This window comes from Pogoniulus pusillus, unplaced genomic scaffold (assembly GCF_015220805.1).
Source record: "Pogoniulus pusillus isolate bPogPus1 unplaced genomic scaffold, bPogPus1.pri scaffold_81_arrow_ctg1, whole genome shotgun sequence".
Lineage (NCBI taxonomy): Eukaryota > Metazoa > Chordata > Aves > Piciformes > Lybiidae > Pogoniulus > Pogoniulus pusillus.
In genome coordinates this window covers 23552-41862 of record NW_026974725.1, presented here as the reverse complement: position 1 = coordinate 41862, position 18311 = coordinate 23552, and the positions used below count along the sequence as shown (strand labels likewise).

Here is an 18311-nt window from a genome sequence, read left to right as displayed (position 1 = left end):
GCCCCTGCGCGGACAAACCCCGCCCCCGCCGTCGTCGCCACGCCCACTCCCGGGAAGCGACCCCTCCCCCCGGGCGGATGAGCTCCGCCCACCCCCTCCAAGCCCCGACCAGAGAACCACAAAGCTCCACCCGCCCCTGCTCCAAGCCCCGCCCCCGGAGAGTGAAGCCCCGCCCAGAAGCACGGCACCGCCCCCTTTTGTCCTAAGCTCCGCCTGCAGGAAGAAGCGCCACGCCCTAAACATCAGGACACACCCAGTTAAAGGACCCAGCCCCCCCCAAACAGCCCCCCCACCCCCAATTGCACAAAGCCACAAACAACTCACAGCCCCCCCTTAACCCCATTCTTTAGGACCTCCACCCAAAGCCCAGGGGGGGTCTCCTCCTCCTGGCTCCCCCGCAAATCCCTCCCCTCAGTTCCCTCTCCCCCCTCTTTCCTCCCCCCCACACACCATTTCAACCTTTTTTAACCAAAACTTTATTAATTTGTCTCAAAGTTTACAACTTGGGGGGGAGCAGGTTTGGGGCCCCCCCATAGAGGATTTTTAGCCCCCCCCCCCCAAATCCTGCCCCCCTTCCCCCCCCCAAATCCTATCCTCCCCCTTTCACTTTCTGGGGCAAAACCCACAAAAATCCATTAAAATGGGAGGGCAGAAGAGGTGCTCCCCCCGCAGGTAAAAAGGGGAGGGAGTGTAAAAATTTGGGGGTGCTTTAGTCCCCCGTAGGGAGCTACCCCTCCCCAGACAGGGCAAATTTACCCGAGTCATCCCCGGGGGTCCCAAACTGACCCTTAATTAACCCCGGGGGGGGGGGGCTCAAATTGACCCTTAATTAGCCCCATGGTGGGGGCCCCAAACTGACCCTCAAACCCTGGGGGGGGGGGCATAAATCTGCCCTTAATTACCCCTGGGTGGGGTAAATCATCCCTTAATTAACCTGGGGGGGGGAAACTGCCCCTTAATAAACCCCAGGTTTATTAACCCCGGGGGGGATATATCACCCCTTAATTAATTGGGGGGGGCCCAAATCGCTTCTTAATTGCCCCCCCAAGGGTGCCCCTCAAAGACGGGGGCAGGGGCTTTTGACTTATGGTCCGGAGGAGGTTTAATTGGGGGGGAGGCAGCTTTTAATTTAGGGCGAGCTCCCCCCCCCCACGGCCTCCAGACCCCCTCCAACCCTCTCTTCCCCCCAAGCCTCTTCCCCCTCCCCAGCAGCCCTGCTGCTCTCTGCCACCCCAGGAAGGGCTTTTACAGCTGCGGGGTGGGGGAGGGGGGGTTAGTGTTCTGGGGGGGCTGTCGGTGGGGGCTCGGGGGCCGCCCCCTCGCTAGAAGTCGGCGAACTCCTTGGCGCAGCGCTCGGTGAGCGAGACTCTGATCTCCTCCTCCTCGTACTCGTCGAAGTTGCTGCTGTCCCCTGGGCCCTTGCACTTGGGCACGAAGGGAGCCTCCACCTGGGGGCGGCGCCGACAGGGGACCCCCCCCGCACACGGTAAAGATCCCTCCCCAAAGACCCCTAACCTCCCCCCGGGACCCCCTCCTGGAATCCCCAAAGCCCCTCCCGGAGCCTTCTAGGAGCTCCTGCCTCCACCCCAGCCCCTTCTTAACACCTCCCTCCTCCCCGAGCATCCCCCCGAGCCCTTTGTACCCCTCCTGGAACCCCCAGACCCCTCTCAGGATCTTGGAGGACCTCCTGGCTGCACCCCAACCCCCGCCCGGCCCCGCCGCGTCCCCTCCCGGCGCCCCCAGACTCGTCCCCGCGCACCTTGCGCTGGTAGATCGCGATCCAGTCGGTGGCGGAGAACCAGCGGTGCCCTTTGATGTCACCGACGCCGTTGCGAAGGTTGCCGAAGCGTTTGGTCAGGTCCACCTGGAGCAGGTTCCTGAGCAGGTCCTTGAGGTCCGAGCTGAAGTGGGAGGGGAACCGCACCTGGGGGGGAGGGCACAGGGGAGTGGGAGGGGAACCGCACCTGGGGGGGGGCAGCCAGACAGGGGGGCTGGGCGGGGGGGGGGGGGGGGGGCAGGGAGCCCGTCAGGGAAGGGCAGGTTGCGGGTTGGGGGATGGGAAAAGGGGGCTTGGGGGTGCCCTGGGGGGGGGGGGGGTTGGGGGCTTGGGAAAGGGGAGTTTGGGGACCCAAAACCCCCTGGGGACCCCCCAAGCCCTCTCCCCACCCTCTAACCCTGCCCTGGGGAGTCCCAAGCCCTCTCCTCACCTTCCCCTACCCTAAAAGCAGCCTCTAGAGGACCCCCAACCTCCCTTTACCTCCTTTTAAAGCCCCCGAACCCCCCTGGGGACCCCTGAAAGCCCTTTAGGTGCCCTCCCTGGGGGTCCTGAGCCCCCTCCCCACCTTCCCCGAGACGATCTTCTCGTAGATCTGCAGGGGCTGGTCGGCGAAGAAGGGAGGGTACCCCGCGGCCATCTCGTAGATCAGCACCCCCAGCGCCCACCAGTCCACCGCCTTGTTGTAGCCCTGGGGGGGGCCCGACAGCTCCGTTCTAGGGGCCCCCCCCAGACAGAAGCCCACTCCCCCCCAGGTGGGGTTTAAAGCCTCTCTCCCCCCCCTTCACCTTGCTGAGGATGATCTCGGGGGCCAAGTACTCAGGGGTCCCGCAGAGGGTCCAGGTCCTGCCCTTGACTCGCTTGGCAAAGCCAAAGTCTGTGACCTGGGGGGGCACAGAGACCCCCCCCGGGGTGGGGAGGGGTCAGGAGGGGTCTGAGGGGTCCTGGAGGGGATTTAGGGTCTTAAAGGGGGTTTGGGGGATACTAGGGGGGCACTAGGGGGGATCTGGGGGGGTTGGAGGGCTGGGAGGGGCACTGGGGGATTCAGGGTGCTGGGTGGGCACATGGGGGGCACGGGGGGGCACTGAGGGAGCTGGGGGTGGCTTAGGGGCAGTCTGGGGTCAGTTGGTGCGGGTCAGAGGGGGTGACTGGCACTCTGAAGGAGTTTGGGGGGGTTGGGTTTTGGGGTGCTGGGAGGCACTGGGGGGGGTGGGTCAGTTTAAGGTTAATTGGTGAAGCTCAGAGGGGGTTTGGAGTCACTTTGAAGGACTTTGGGGGCCCAGGGGTGGGTTTTGGGGTGCTGGAGGGCCCCGGGGGGGTCCCGGGGGTACCTCGATGTAGCCCTGCTGGTCTATGAGCAGGTTCTCAGGCTTCAGGTCCCTGTAGATCAGGTCCAGGGCGTGCAGGTACTCGAAGGTCAGGACGATTTGGGCAGCGTAGAAGCGGGCGTGGGGCTCACTTTTGGGGGGGGACACGCGACAGGACCTCCCCCAGTTTAAGAGTTCAGACTGCCCCCAGGACCCCAGCCCCTCCCCACCCCCAAGGCTTTTGTCACCTCTGCAAAGTGACACCAAGGAACCCAAAGAGCCTCCTGAGGTGCCCCCTGAGGCAGCTTTGGGGCTGCAGGGAATGAGCTGAGCCCTGCCCCCCCGCCCAAAGCCCACCCAAGAGACCCCCCCAGGGCACCACAGACCTTGACCAAGAGCTCCCCCAAGACCCTCCCTCCCCCAAATCCCTTAGGACCCCCTAAGGGCCCCTCAAAGACCTCTTAGGACTCTCTGGGACCCCCAAGAACCCCCAACTGCCCCCTCCAACCACCCCTTGGGACCCCTAAGAACCCCCCAAAACCTCCCCCAAAGACCCCTTGGGACCCCGAGCACCCCCCCCCGGGATCCCCTAAGGACCCTCACAGACCTCTTAGAACCCTCTGGGACTCCCAAGAACACCTCAGAGACCCCCCCAAAGATCCCTTGGGACCCTTAAGGACCCCTCAAAGACCTCTTAGGACGCCCTGCCCCCACCCAGGTGCCCACCTGAAGCGGCCAATGCGGCGCAGGTGGGAGAACATCTCCCCCCCAGGGATGTACTCCATGACCATGTAGAGGTTGGAGTTGTCCTGCCAGGGACAGGGCACAGCTTGGGCACCACCCTGAGGGGCACCACCCTGAGGGGCACCCCAGGGCCACAGGGATGCCATGAGTGGCACCAAGGGTGGCAGCAGGGGCTGGTGCCCACCTTGAAGGAGTACTCGAGGCGCACCAGGAAGGGGAAGGTGACAGCCTGCAGGATCCTCTTCTCGTTCAGGGTGTGCTCAATCTGCTTCAGCTTCACCACCTGCAGGGCACATCTCCTGCTCAACTCCTGGGCACCTCTCTGGCACCCCCATCCCCGTGCTCCCAGGTCACCAACCCCTCCCCAGGCACGGTGGTGGCTCCTGAAGGCCTCCCCCACCTTGGGGACCTCCCAGGAGGGCATCAGAGGTGGCAGCTCCGTGCTGGGGAGAGCCAAAGGCTGTCCAGGAAGGTGCCCTCAGGCTGGGCACACCCAGGAGGCCCCCAGGGGATGGCAGCAACAGGGGGGCACACCAAAGCCACCAGGGCACACCCAAGCTGGGGGCACCAAAGTACCCTCGGGTCTGATGCCTCCAAGCACTCTGGGGGGCACCAGGGACCCCTCTGGCCTGAGGTCATCACCACCCTGTGGGCACCGACCCCACCCAGACCTGAGCCACCAAGCCCCAAGCACCTCGATGCCACCCCCACCCCGATGCCCTCCCCCGCTGCCTGCTCGCCCCCCACGCCCCCTGTGCCACCTTCTGCTTGTCCAGGATCTTCATGGCATAGTGGTTGCCGCTGTCCCGGTGCCGCACCAGCACCACCCTGCCGAAGGAGCCTGTGCCCAGCGTCCGGATGCGCTCGAACTGCTCCAGGCTGGCAGTGTTCTGGGGGGGCAGCACAGCTGGCACCGGCCCCGGCCCCTCCTGGGGCAGCCCCACGGGTGTCAGCACCAGCCCCGAGCACCCCCGGGGCCGGCTCCAGAGGGACATCCCCAGGGGGACACCCCCAAAGGGACAGGGGACCCCCGGAAGTGACACAGGGGCAGGAGGACAAAGAGACAGGAGACCCCCGGGAGGTGACACGGGGTGGAGGGGACACGGGGGGAGGTGACATGGAGGGAGGTGACACGGGGGGGGAGCAGACACGGGGGGGGGAGCAGACACGGGGGGGGGAGCAGACACGCGGGGGGGGAGCAGACACGCGGGGGGGGAGCAGACACGCGGGGGAGGTGACACGGGGGGAGTGACACGGGGGTCCCGTGCCCGGGTGCCCCCTACCTGTGCAGGACTCTCCCATTTCCGCAGGAAATCCTCCTTGGCTCGAGCTAAAAATTCCTTCACTGGGGGGGGGGGGAGGGGGGGAGGGGTCCCACGCGTGAGGGAGGAGTCCGCAACACGCGGGGGAGATCCTCTGTTGTCACCTCCATCCCGACCCCCCCTCCAAACCCCTTCCTCGCCCCCCCTGCCCCCCCTCACCGTCCTCCATGGCCTGGCTGCAGGAGAGGCCCCAGGGAAGGGGGGGGCGGGGGGGGAGCAGACTTTGCCCCCCCCGGGGGTCACGTGGCTAAAGTTTGGGTCAGGTCCCCCCTGCCCTCCCCTCCACCTCCTCCCTCCCCTCCTCTCCCCCCAGTTCGGTCCTCCCAGTATGGGGGAGGGGGGGGGGGATAGAGCTTAAAAAGGAAAGGGGGGGAGAGCCCCCTCCCCAATAATACATGGGGGGAGCCGTAGGGGGGGCTTTAAATGTGGGGGGCTTTAAATGAGGGAGGGGCACCTCTAAAATGGGGGTGGGGCACCCTTCAACGTGGAGGGGGGGACAAAAGGGGCACACCCCCCTAATTTGGGGGAGAGGAACACCCCTAAAGTGGGGGGAGAAGGACTCCTCTCATTTGGGAGGGTCACAGCTTTAGATGGGGGGAGGGGGTCTCGGAGCTGGGGAGGAGGCATTGCTAATTGGGGGGGGACATCCCTAAGGGTTTGTGGGAGAGGGGGGTCCTTTTGCTCCACCCCCTCCTCAATCAGATATGACCCCGGGGGGGTCATCCCACCCCCACCCTCTCCCCTTTTAGGGTGCCCCCACCCCGGGTGGTGTTTTGGGGGGAGGTCTCCCCAGTGCCCCCAGTACCGGAGCAGCCTCCCCAGGAGCAGCCCCCACAGCAGCAGCTGCACCCACAGCTGGGAGGGGGCATCCCAGCCCCTCCCCGCCCCCCCGGGGCTCATGGAGACCCCTCTCTAGGGACCCCAAAACTTACCAGTGCCTCCCCAGCCCCCAAGCTCCACCTCAGGCCCTCCTCCCCCAAAATGTCCCTTTAGCCCCCCCCAAGTGTCCCCAAATAGACCCTAGGCTGAGGGAGGACCCCCAGGACCCCCAGAAGGACTCCCCAAAACGCCCCAAGTGTCACTTAGGTCCCTCCAATGTCCCCGGACCCCCTCGTTGACCCCCAACACCCCCCGGGGCGCCCCCCCCGCGGTGCCAGCTCTGCTCCCTCTGGACCCCCTTGCGGGAACCCCAATGTCCCCCCGGGGCGCCCCCCTCGGGGTCTCTCTGTGCCCCTTGCCCCCTCTCCGGTCCCGGTACCGCCGCCGTGCCCCTGCTTTGTTCCCGGAGCCCCCCCAGGGACCGAATGGGTGGGGCCTGCTCTGGCCACACCCCAGTTGGCCGCCCCATGCCCATACCTCCAGGGGACCCCTCCCCAGCACTCTGCCTGCCCAGGCCCCGCCCCTTCCGCTACAAGCCACACCTCCACCCCACGACCTGCGCCCCCAAACCACGCCCCATTGTCAAACCAGGCTCCGCCCCACGATACAAACCACTCCCCTAGCACCCAGGTCCCGCCAATTAATTACCATGCCACGCCTTTTCCCCGCACGCCCCGCCCCACCCTCTCAGACCACGCCTCCATAGCCCCCGATCGCGCCTACACCTCAGCCCACGCCCCCTACCACGCCCACTCGCCCCTAAGACCCCGCCCCTCCCTCTTTGGCCCCGCCCATCTCCATTGGCCCGCCCCAAGCACCACCCACTCATTCCTCAGGCCCCGCCTCGCTCCCTTGGCCCCGCCCCATCCCCATGGTAAGCCCACGGGCCCCGCCCCCTTACCTTAAGTCCCGCCCCCGCGCTCCCCTGTCGTCGCGGTGCGGGAGGGGGCGACGAATCCCCCTCGGGGACCGGGACCCTCCCAGGCACCCCCGGGGACTCCTCCGCAGCCGCTCCAGTCCCTCCCGGTCCCGCTTGCCCCCGGGGCCGGTCCCTCCCGGTCCCCCCGGCGCAGGCTCTGCTCGGTCCCTTCTCCTTTGGTCCCGCTTCCTCCGCGCCAGGTCGCCCCCGGTGCCGGTCCCGGTTCCCCTGCTTTCCAGGTTCCCCGTGCCGGCTGCCTGAGTTCCACCCTCCGGTTCCCTCGGGCCAGTCCCCCAGGTCCTGCCTCCCGGCGCTGGCTCACTCAGTCCCTCTCATTGCCGGTGCTCCCCGGTGCTGGTTCCCCCCGGACTCGGTCCTTCCCGTTTTCCCCCGGTCCCGTGTTCCCCAGTGCCGGTTCCCTCCGCTTCTCGGCACCGCTTCCCTCCGTTCCCCTCGGTCCCTCTTCCCCTGCGGTCCCGCTTCCAACAGTTCCCTCCAGCGCCGGTTTCGGTTGCTCTCCGGTTCGTTCCCTCCCAGTGCTGGTTCCCCCCCGATCCCCCGCGCCTCCCGGTTTCGGTTCCCGGTGCCGGCTCCGCACCCTCACCGCTCTCCAGCTCCCCTCCCTTCTTGGCGGCAGCGGCGTTGCCCATGGCGGGCCCCGGCGGTTCCGCGCTCGGCCCGGCCCGGCCCGGCCGCCCCGTTCCCGGCGGCCCGCCCCGCTGCGCCCCGCCCCCCGCTTCCCATTGGTTACGTCGTCTCAGCCACACTACTCTCATTGGTTAAGCCTAGTGCCGTAACAGCTGCCATTGGACCCGACCGCTCCTGAAGGCGTCGCGTTTCTATTGATGGACAGAGCCGTCACTCCGACGCTGGGCCCGCCTTCCCTCGTCGTTGATTGGCTGTTGGCGGATAAAAATAGAAGGCGGGGGCTGCCGGTGGGCGGTGCCCGGGGTGGGGTTTGCCTTTTGGGGGCGTGGCTTGGCTGTTTGTGGCGTGGTCAGTGGTGATTGACAGGCGGGGGGAGGGGCCCGGGTGGAGATGGGCAGCGCGGGCGGGGCCAGGGGTCCGTGCGCCCCGGGGAGGGGCTCGGTAGCCGCCGGGGGAGGGCGGTTGGTACCCGCGAGGCGTCCTGGTAGCCCTTGAGAGGTGCGGGGAGTCGCCCAAGGAGGGGGGACTTAAGTGAGGGGAGGGTCGACGGCCGCAGCTGGGTAGCCCCAGGGGTGTCCTTGAGCGTCCATGGAGATGGGAGTCAAGTTGGGAGGGGTTTGGGGTCCCGGTAGCCCCGGGAGGGGTCCTGCTAGGCCAAGGGAGATGTCTGTGGATTCTGGGGGTCTCTCGATAGTCCCCGGTAGGGTCCCAGTAGCCTCAGGAGTGGTCTCACTGGCCCAGAGGGGATTCTGCTGGCCTAGGAGGGTTGTCTGTGGCAGCTGGGGGGGGTCCCAGTAGCCCCCAGTAGGGTCCAAATAGGCGCGGGAAGGATCCCAGTAGCCCCTAGAAGGGTCTTGGTAGCCCCAGGGGAGGTGACGCCCAGTTCTGACCCACCCAGTTTAGGGCCCGCCCCATGCCCCCCATAACCAATCGGAAGGGAGAGGGGGATGGGACAAAGTCCCATTAATTACCATAATAAAGCCCCACCCCCCTTAAGGCTGGCCCCTCCCATGGGCGTTAATAAGCCCTAATTAATCCCACCCCCTCCATCTAATGACTCTGCTGCTTGATTATCACCCTCATTAGCATATGTTAATTAGAAGATCAGCTAATTACCATCAGTAGCCTGGCTTAGACTGATCTTAATTATTCATTAGTGGTAGCTGACTCCTTATTAATTGCCCTAATGAGCCTCAGCCCCTCCCAGGGAGAATCCAGGCCAGGTTCTGCCTCATTGGTCCATTTCCAGGTGGATCCAGGCCAGGTTCTACCTCACTGGTCCATTCCCAGGTGGATCCAGGCCGGGTTTTACCTCATTGGTCTATTCCCAGGGGGATCCAGGCTGAGTTTTACCCCTTGGGACCACTCCCGGGGTTGATCCAGGCCAGGTTTTACCTCCCCTTGATCCATTCCAGGTGGATTCAGGCTGGATTTTACCTCTGATTCATCCCTGGGTGGACCCAGGACAGGTTTTACACCCTTGGTCCATTCCTGACATGGATCCAGGCCAGGATTTACCCCTAGAGTGGATTCAGACCAGGTTTTAACCTCTCTCTTCTGCCAGTCCCTTCCTGGGCAGATCCAGGCCAGGATTTACCACAGATCCATTCCCTGTGCAGATCCAGGCCAAGTTCTACCCTCAGGGTGGATCCAGGCCAGGTTTTATCCCTGATCCTTCCCCAGTATGGATCCAAGCTGGGGTTTAGCCTCAGTCTGTTCCAGGACTGATCCAGTCCAGGTTTCTTTTCTCCCCTGCTTGCCTCCAGGTAAATCCAGGCCAGGTTTTTCTCCCTCCCAGTCCTATTTCTGCCTCCATTCCCAGTCCATTCCCAGGTAATTCCTGTGCAGCTTTTACCCCCTCCCAGTCCCATTTCCTGCCCCCATCCCTTCCCAATCCATTCCTTCTCCATCCTCAGCCAACTCCTGTTTAGGTTTTACACCTTCCAGGCCCCAGTTTCCCCCCACCCCAGTTCCCCTCCGTTCCCAACCCTTTCCCAGTCCACTCCAATCTGGGTTTTACCTCCACTTGTCCCATTTCCTACCCCCCTCCCATTCCCAATCCATTCCCAGGGAACTCCAGTTCAGGTTTTCCTCCCTCCCAGTCTGGTTCCCCCCCTCCTACGCCCTCCATTCCCAGGCCATTCCCAGTGAGTCCCAGTTCAGGTTTTATCTCCTCCCAGTTCCGCCTCCCCCCCCCATTCCCAGTAAATTCCAGTCCGAGTTTCCCCCCCCCGCCTCTGCCTTTCTGCATCGGTGTTTGATTGACAGCTTGGGGCAAGGGTGGGGGGGAGGGGGCGGGACTTATCTGGGCGTGGCCGCGGGGGGGTGTCCTGCGGGGGGGGGGGGGGGGGGGGCGGGGGGGGTCTCGCGCAGCAGCACCGCCCAGCGCCGCGCGCCGCATGGAGCAGCCCCCGCAGGTACCCGGGGGGGGGGACACAAAAACCTGGGGGGGGAGAAAGATAATGAGGGGGGGCTAGAAATGGGGGGGGGGATAAAAATTTGGGGGGGGGAGAAAGCAATGAGGAGGGGAGAGAAGGAGAGGAGGGGACCTGGAAGTGCGGGGGGGGTAAGAAAATGAGAGGGGGCTGTAGGATGATCGGGGGGGGAAATTAAGGGGAGGCCTGTAAGGATGGGGGGGGCTGGGGAGAAAAGAGGGGATGCAGCGTGTGGCGAGGGGTGGCTGTAAATGAGGGGGGGCTTCGTAACGTGGGGGGTTGTAGAGTGAGACGAGGTCTGTAAATGAGGGGGGGCTGTGGAAAAAGGGGGGGGGGGCTTGAAATGCCTGAGGAGGGAGAGGGGAGCCGTGCAAGGGGCTTAAAATGCTCGGGGGGGGCTGTGGAAGGTGGGAAGGGGGCTGGGTAATGGGGGGGGCTCTGTAAGTGGGGAGGGGGCTTGAAATGCCGGGGGGGGGGCTGAGGAAAAAAAGGAGGGAGAGGTTGAAATGCAGGGGGAGGCTGTGCAAAATGGGGGAGGTGTGGGATGAGGGGAGGAAAAACTGGGGGGGGGCTTGAATTGCCGGGGGGGCCTGTGCTAAATAGGGCAGAGGAAAATGGGGGGGGGAGAGAAAAATGGTGGCAGGAGGGTCGGTGTTAAAGGTGGGGGGAGAACGAAGAGGGTGGGCCGGGGGGGCTGGGAAAATTGAGGGGGGACACACTGGGGAAATAGGGGGGGGATGGGCTCGGGGTGCCGGCGGGGTCGGAGGCGGGGGGCGGCTGAAAATGCTGGGGGGGGCTGTAAAAACGAGGGGGGGGGCTTGAAATGGGGAGCTGTGTGCAATAGGAGGGGGGGCTGGGAAAATTGGGGGGGCTTTGAAAAATGAGGGGGGGGTCATGCAGAAAAAAGGGGGGGCTTGAAGTGGGTGGGGGGCTGGTGGAACTGGGGGGGGATGGGTGTGAAAATGGGGGAGGAGCAGCATGGGAGGGGCGTCCTGTGAAAATTAGGGGGGGGTCTAAAAATGAAGGGGGGGGCAATATGGGAGGGGGAGCCAAAAACGTAGGGGGGCGACTGGGGGGCACACAGAGACAGTAAAAATGGGGGGGACACAAATTTAGGGGGAGGGATAAAAATGGGGGGCTTCAAGTGCAAGGGGGGGCGGAGGGGGCGGGAGGGGTCTTCTTGCCCCCACCCCTTCCCCGTTCCCCCACGGGGGGGGGGGAAATGGTAAAGTGAAAAAGGAGGGGGGGAAGGTTTCTGCTCGCAAAGCATCCTGGGATTTGGGGGGGGGGGGGGGGGCTGTGGGATGTGCGGGGCGGAGGGACTGGGGGGGGGGGCAGGATGCTGCGGGGGGAGCTTCCCACAATGCCCTGCGCTCGCCGTTGCCCTGGCAACGCGCCGGATGGGAGCTGCCCGGCGCTGGGGTTGAGGTGCCCACAATGCACCGCGGCTTTGGGCGGGGGGGGGCACCCCCCCGGCAGCGAAACGGTGGGGAAGGGGGGGGGAACTAAAACTGTGGGGTCGTTTGGGGGGGGTCTTGGGGGTCCTGAGGGTGATGCGAAGGGAGGGAGGCAGAAAGAGAGGATGTGGATGCTGGGGGGGGGCTGAGAGCCTCTTTTTTATTGTGGGGGGCTTGGGGTCTTAGTGAGGGGGAAGCGAGGGGGGGCCTGGGGGGTCGTAAGGGTGATGAGAAGGGCACAAAGAGGGGTCCAGGTGCTGGGGGGGGGCGGGTAAAAGCCTCCAGAGGTTATTGGGGGGGGGCTTTGAGTCTTATTTTGAGGGGGGGATTATGGTCGGGGGGGTAAAAGTTGAGGTCTTTGGGGGGGGTCTTGGGGGTCCCGAGGCCATTTTTGGGGAAAAAAGAGGAGATTTGTGTGCTGAGGGGGGGTAAAAGGCCTTGGGTTTTATTTGGGGGGGGGCTCGGGGTTTTGTCGGGGGGGGGGAAGCACAGCTCCTGAGGCCTCCCCCTGGTGTGTGGGGAAGGGACTGGGCTCTAAGCAGTTTTCCTGCCCCCACCCGGGGGCTGCTGAGCTGCGGACTGGGTGGGGAAGGGAGGAGAAAATGAAGGGGGAGGCACAGGTCTGGGTCACTTATTTGGGGGGCAGTCCAGACCCTAAATTTGGGCCCCCCCGGACACCTGTTTTTTATGGGGTGGGATTCCAGAGCCTTGCCCCCCACAGACCCCTGTTTGATATTGGGGGGGGTCCCAGCCCCTATTTTGGGGTAGGGGCCCAGACCCTTGTTTAGGACCCCCCAGCTCCTTATGTTTCATATTGAGGGGGAGGTCCCAGGAGTCCCAGCACCTATTTTGGGGAGGGGTCTCTCTGACCCTCCCTCCACATTTCTGACTTCCCCTCCCCCCACCTTCTATTTCAGGTCGGTTCTCGCTGAGGGGGGGGCAGTGACCCCCTCCCAACCCCCCCTCATCCCTACACCCCCCCTAAACCCCCTCCTCGTGACACCCCCACCCCCCCCACCATGGCGGGACCCTCCCCCACCCTGAGAAGCCTGCTGGTGACAGCTGTGCTGGTGACCTCGGCCAGTAAAGGTACTGGGGGGGGCACTGGGGAGGGCACCAAGGGAGTGGGGGAAGGAGTTGGGGGGGCAGTGGGGAGGTATTGAAAGGGGAGGGGGTCACTTGGCGAGGCTCAGTTGGGGGGGGGTCACTCCGGGGAATGTTTTGGGAGTCAACTGGGGAGGGGAAAATTTGGGGGGGGGGGGGTCACTTTGGGGTTGCTTGAAGGGGGAGTGAGTTGGGGCTGGGGTGGGGTCAGGGTGTCCTGAGTGTGCAAAGGCAGTGCCAAGAGCCAGTGGCACTCGTGCAAGTGTGGTGCGAGGAGCCAGTGGTGCTGGTGCAAGAGTGGTGCATTGGGCATGTGGGTGCAAGGGGGGGAGGGATGCTTGTGCAAGGCTCGTGGAGCAAGTGTGCAAAGGCAGTGCAAGGTATGTGCAAGGCCCAAGCCGTGGGTGTGCAAGGGGCAAGTGAGGTTCGTGCAAGAGCTGAGCTGTGCCAGTGCAAGGAGTGTAAGAGGCCTGTGTGAGGCTGATGCAAGAGTCGTGCAAGACCTGTGTAAAGGATGTCCAAGGGGTGAGTGAGGGTCCTGTAAGGGGCATGCAGAGCTCGTGCAAGACTTCAGTGAGTCATGTGCAAGGCTTGTGCAAAGGGTGGCCCAGGGTCATGTGACAGGTGTGCAAGGCTTGGACAATGCCTGTGCTAGGGGCACACTTGTGCATGGCCTGTGGAATGCCCAAGAGGTGCAAGGGCTTGTGCAAAGCTCCTGCAAGGCTCGTGCAAGGCTTGTGCAAGGCTGGCAGTGGAGAAGCACAAGGGCTTGTGCAAGGGATGTGTGATGCTGGTGCAGTGCTGGTGCAACACTGCTGTGCTGCTTGTGCAACACTTGTGTGGTCCTTGTGCAAGGGGCAGATGATGCTCCCGTGTTTGCTGTGGTTCTGGAGCAGCACTCATGTGGTGCTGGTGCAAGGAGTGATTCTTGTTCAAGGAGTCAGTGATGTCCATGCTAATCATGCAATACTTGTGCAGTGATGGTGCAAGGGCTGCACGATCCTCGTGCAAGGGACACGTGGTGCATGCGTAATGTCTGCACAGGGCACGTGAGGTGCTTGTGCAAGGCATGTGCAACACTCACAGTGGTGGGGAAGCACTCCTGCGATCCTCGTGTGAGGGGAGCAGTCGATCGGTGATGCTCACAACTCGTGCAACACTTGTGTGCTCCTTGTGCAAGGGATGAGTGCTTGTGCAGTGCTGGTGCAAGAGGCAGCAGATGCTCACCATGCTCATGTAACACTCACACAGCACTGGTGCAGAGGGATATCCTAGTGCAAGGCTCTGGTGCCAGGGGAGATCCATGTGCAAGGCTTGTGCAGCACTGGTGCAAAGGCAGATCCTAGTGCAAGGCTCACACAGCACTGGTGCAAAGGGAGATCCTAGTGCAAGGCTTGTGCAGCACTGGTGCAAAGGGAGATCCTCATGCAAGGGCTGGGCCATGCTCGCGCAAGGCTCCCCGTGGGGCTGTGACCCCTGTGCAAGGCACATGTGGTGCTCGTGCAACGCTCGTGCAGTGCTGGTGCAAGGGGTGGGTGGCCCTTGCGTTAGGGCTGGGCGGTGCTGCTGGGCACTTTCGGGGCACTTAAGGGTCACTTTTGGGTCAGCTGTGGGGCGGTTGGCGCTTTCTGGCAAAGCCTTGCCCAAGCACTGCCCCCCACCCTGCCCACTGCTCGCCTGCTGCCGGCTGACTCTGCCCCCCCTTGGCCCCACTGGCGTGGGTCCGGCAGGGCTGAGCAGGGCGGCACTGCCCTTCGGGCTGGTGCGGCGGGAGCTGGCCTGCGAGGGGTACCCGCTGGAGCTGCGCTGCCCTGGCAGCGATGTGGTGCTGGTGGAGAATGCCAACTACGGCCGCACCGACGACAAGATCTGCGACGCGGACCCCTTCCAGATGGAGAACGTCCAATGCTACCTGCCCCAGGCCTTCCGCATCATGGCACAAAGGTGGGCACCGGGGCGCGGCATGGGGGCGCCGGGGCGCGGCATGGGGGCGCCGGGGCACGACCTGCAGGCTCTGGGTCACGGCTTGTGGGCACTGGAGCACAGTCTGGGGACACCTGGGCATGGTCTGGAGGTGTGAGGGGAGGTGGAGAGCTGGAGGGTGGTGGCGACGTGGGGATGGGCATGGAGAGGAGACATGGGGCCAGGCTGGGGCCAGAATGGGGCCAGGTTGGGGCCAGGTTGGGGCCAAGTTTGGCACAGGATGGGGACAGGTTTGGGGCAGGATGGGGACAGATCGAGGACATGACGGGGACAGGCTGGGGCCATGGTGGGGACATGATGGGGGCAGGATGGGGACAGGAAGGGGACAGCTTGGGGACGCGGCAGGGCCCTGCCGAGGCTGTGCCGGCGCCGGGCACAGGTCTGATGGTGTCGCCGCGGGGCCGGGAGGGGACTCCTGTCCCCGGCGGGACCGTGCCGCTGTCCGCCAGCGCCACCTCGCGTTGCGCCCCCGCAGGTGCAACAACCGCACGCAGTGCGTCGTGGTCGCTGGCTCCGACGCCTTCCCCGACCCCTGCCCCGGGACCTACAAGTACCTGGAGGTGCAGTACGACTGCGTGCCCTACAGTGAGTGCTGCCCCACGGCGCCGGCCCCACGGCGAGTCCTGCCCCACAGCCTCCCGGCGCCGGCCCGGTGCCACCTAGTACCCGGGGGCAAGATGGGCTCCTGTGCCCCGCAATGGGTCCTGCCCCGCAGCACCCCCAGGCCCCCCTCCTGGAGGTCACCCCACACCTGCTGGTGGGACTGCCCCACAGCTGCCCCATAGAGCAAGCCGAGGCTGTGCCCCTCCTCCGCCACCCTCCCCCCGGTAGAAATTGGGGGGAGGGGCCCATGTGCCTCCCCCCCCGCCCCGTATCTGCAAGCCTGCCCCATAGAGCTCAGGGCCTGCCCCGTAGATTTGGGGCTGCGCCATAGATTTGGGGGTGCAGCCCCCGCCCCGTGTCCCCTCCCATTTATGGAGACTCCCCCCAGTTTGAGGCCTGACACCTGGGTCCGGCGGGTGCTTTGACTCCCTCCCTCTGCCCCCCATCTGCTCCTGCCCTACACTTCATGGGGCCTGTTCAGTGGGGGGGAGGGAGGGGCGAGGTCGCTCGGTCCCATCTCTCCCCAGGCGCCGCCGCGGGACCCCACCCCTAGACCCCTCCCCAGACTCCCCCTTTTGCTTTGCAGCCACCGCCGGAGCTGCAGCCGGGAGCCGCCGGAGCCTCCGGCACCGCGACACGCGTGGGGCAGGGGCTGGGGGCAGCACACACCAAGCACACACCAGGGCCATGCCAGGAGCACCCCCGCACACTAAAGAGATGCCTGGCACAGGGCTGCGGGGGCTGGGCAAGGCTGGCACATGCTAAGGACACAGGACATAGAACATGCTAAGGGCACCCCTGGTGCAGGGCTTGGACATGCTAAGGACACACTAAGGACATAGAACATGCTAAAGGCACCCCTGGTGCCAGCCTGCGTGCTGAGCAAGGCTGGCACATGCTAAGGGCACACTAAGCACATGCTGGGCACATACATCACACACAGAACAGTCTAAGTACACACCTGGCACACTGGGGACATGTTAAGAGCACACTAAGGGCATGGGAAAGGCACAGCAAGGACACATTAAGCAGACGCTGGGCACACACTAAGGGCACACCAAGGACAAGTTAAGGACATGCTAAGCACACACTGAGGACACCCCAAGGGCACATTGAGGACAAACTAAGTGCACACCAAGGACACATTAAGGACACACCAAGGATAGACTAAGGACACACCAAGTGCACACACAGGACATGATAAGGACATGTTAAGCACATATTAAGCACATGTTAAGGACACACCAAAGACAGGTTAAGCACACTCTAAGGATACACTAAAGGCTCACTGAGCACACACTGAGCACTCACTGAGCACACACTAAGCACACATTAAGCACTCAGCACACACTGAGCACTCACTGAGCACACATTAAGTACACACTGAGCACTCACTAAGCACACACTGAGCACACACTGAGCACACACTGAGCACTCATTGAGCACACACTGAGCACTCACTGAGCACACACTCAGCACTCACTGAGCACTCACTAAGCACTCAGCACGCACTCAGCACACACTGAGCACTCATTAAGCACACACTCAGCACTCACTGAGCACTCACTGAGCACTCATTAAGCACACACTGAGCACTCACTAAGCACTCACTAAGCACACACTGAGCACACACTGAGCACTCACTAAGCACACACTGAGCACACACTCAGCACTCACTGAGCACACACTAAGCACACACTGAGCACTCACTGAGCACTCACTAAGCACACACTGAGCACACACTGAGCACACACTGAGCACACACTGAGCACTCATTGAGCACACACTGAGCACTCATTAAGCACACACTGAGCACACACTGAGCACACACTGAGCACTCACTAAGCACACACTCAGCACACACTCAGCACACACTGAGCACTCACTGAGCACACACTGAGCACTCATTAAGCACTCACTCAGCACACACTGAGCACTCACTGAGCACTCATTAAGCACACACTGAGCACTCACTGAGCACACACTGAGCACTCATTGAGCACACACTGAGCACTCATTAAGCACACACTGAGCACTCACTAAGCACACACTCAGCACACACTCAGCACACACTGAGCACTCACTGAGCACACACTGAGCACTCATTAAGCACTCACTCAGCACACACTGAGCACTCACTGAGCACTCATTAAGCACACACTGAGCACTCACTGAGCACACACTGAGCACTCATTGAGCACACACTGAGCACTCATTAAGCACACACTGAGCACTCACTAAGCACACACTCAGCACACACTCAGCACACACTCAGCACTCACTGAGCACTCATTAAGCACACACTGAGCACACACTGAGCACACACTGAGCACTCATTAAGCACTCACTCAGCACACACTGAGCACTCACTGAGCACACACTGAGCACTCAGCACACACTAAGCACACACTCAGCACTCACTAGGCACTCACTGAGCACACACCGAGCCCCCCCCCCAGCTGCTGGCGGTCGCGGGGCCGTGGGGCGAGGGGTGGGTGGAGAGGGTGGGGCGGGAGCGGGGTTTGGGCGTGGCTGGGGCGTGGCCGTTTTTCCTTTGCAGGTGCCGGGGGCCAGGCCCCGCCCGCCGCGCGAGGCTGCTTCTTCCGCAGTGGGGGGGTTGGGGGGGGGAGAGGGCAGGGAAGAGAAGGGGAGACCCCCCCGGAACCTCCTGGGACCCCCTGTCCGTCTGTCTCCATCCATCCTGTGTCCGTCTATCCCTATGTCCCCAGTCCGTCCCCACGTCTGTCTCAAGCCCCCCCCGTGTCAGTCTGTCCCCGTCCATGTCCCCCACCATGTCCGTCTGTCCCCATCTTGTCCCCCCCCGTGTCTCTCTGTCCTCATCTGTCCCCCTCCATGTCCCTCCCCGCGTCCGTCTGTCCCCGTCTGTCCCCCCCTCATGTCCCTCTGTCCTCATCTGTCCCCCTCCATGCCTCCTCCCGTGTCCGTCTGTCCCCCCCCCGAGGGGGTCCCAAAGTCCCCACCAGATGTTGGGGGGGGGGGCAGGGAGGAGGGGGGAGCCTGGCTGGGGGGGGGGCGGGGGAAGGGTCTCCACATTCAATTCTTTTTCAGGGGGGGGTCCCTACCCCCTCCCCCCCCACGAGTCCCCCCCAAGCCTCCCCCCCAAATCAGGAGGGGT

The 18311-nt window shown here is 63.6% G+C and overlaps 2 protein-coding genes across 3 annotated transcripts in view; one reads left to right on the top strand and one right to left on the bottom strand.

Moving 5' to 3' along the window:
* Positions 1-458: 458 nt before the first annotated feature.
* On the bottom strand, positions 459-7660 carry LOC135174568 (cAMP-dependent protein kinase catalytic subunit alpha-like). Of its 2 annotated transcripts, none has more exons than XM_064141892.1 (10): positions 7544-7660; positions 5109-5170; positions 4587-4715; positions 4010-4108; positions 3808-3890; positions 3106-3232; positions 2563-2658; positions 2343-2465; positions 1760-1924; positions 459-1448 (listed from the first exon to the last, which is right to left on the bottom strand). In XM_064141892.1, exons 1-10 carry the CDS (start codon positions 7593-7595, stop codon positions 1323-1325), a joined length of 1062 nt encoding a protein of 353 aa, XP_063997962.1. In that variant the 5' UTR covers positions 7596-7660; the 3' UTR covers positions 459-1322. The 2 variants fall into 2 exon arrangements, with proteins under 2 accessions (XP_063997962.1, XP_063997963.1); XM_064141893.1 differs by having other exon boundaries at positions 7550-7660.
* A 2274-nt stretch (positions 7661-9934) lies between these two features.
* The window catches only part of ADGRL1 (adhesion G protein-coupled receptor L1), a 28538-nt gene continuing 20161 nt past the window's right edge, over positions 9935-18311 (top strand). The window contains 4 exon segments of the mRNA XM_064141897.1: positions 9935-10010; positions 12403-12574; positions 14320-14533; positions 15048-15157. Coding sequence (XP_063997967.1) covers positions 12505-12574; positions 14320-14533; positions 15048-15157 — 394 coding nt within the window. The 5' untranslated portion in view covers positions 9935-10010; positions 12403-12504.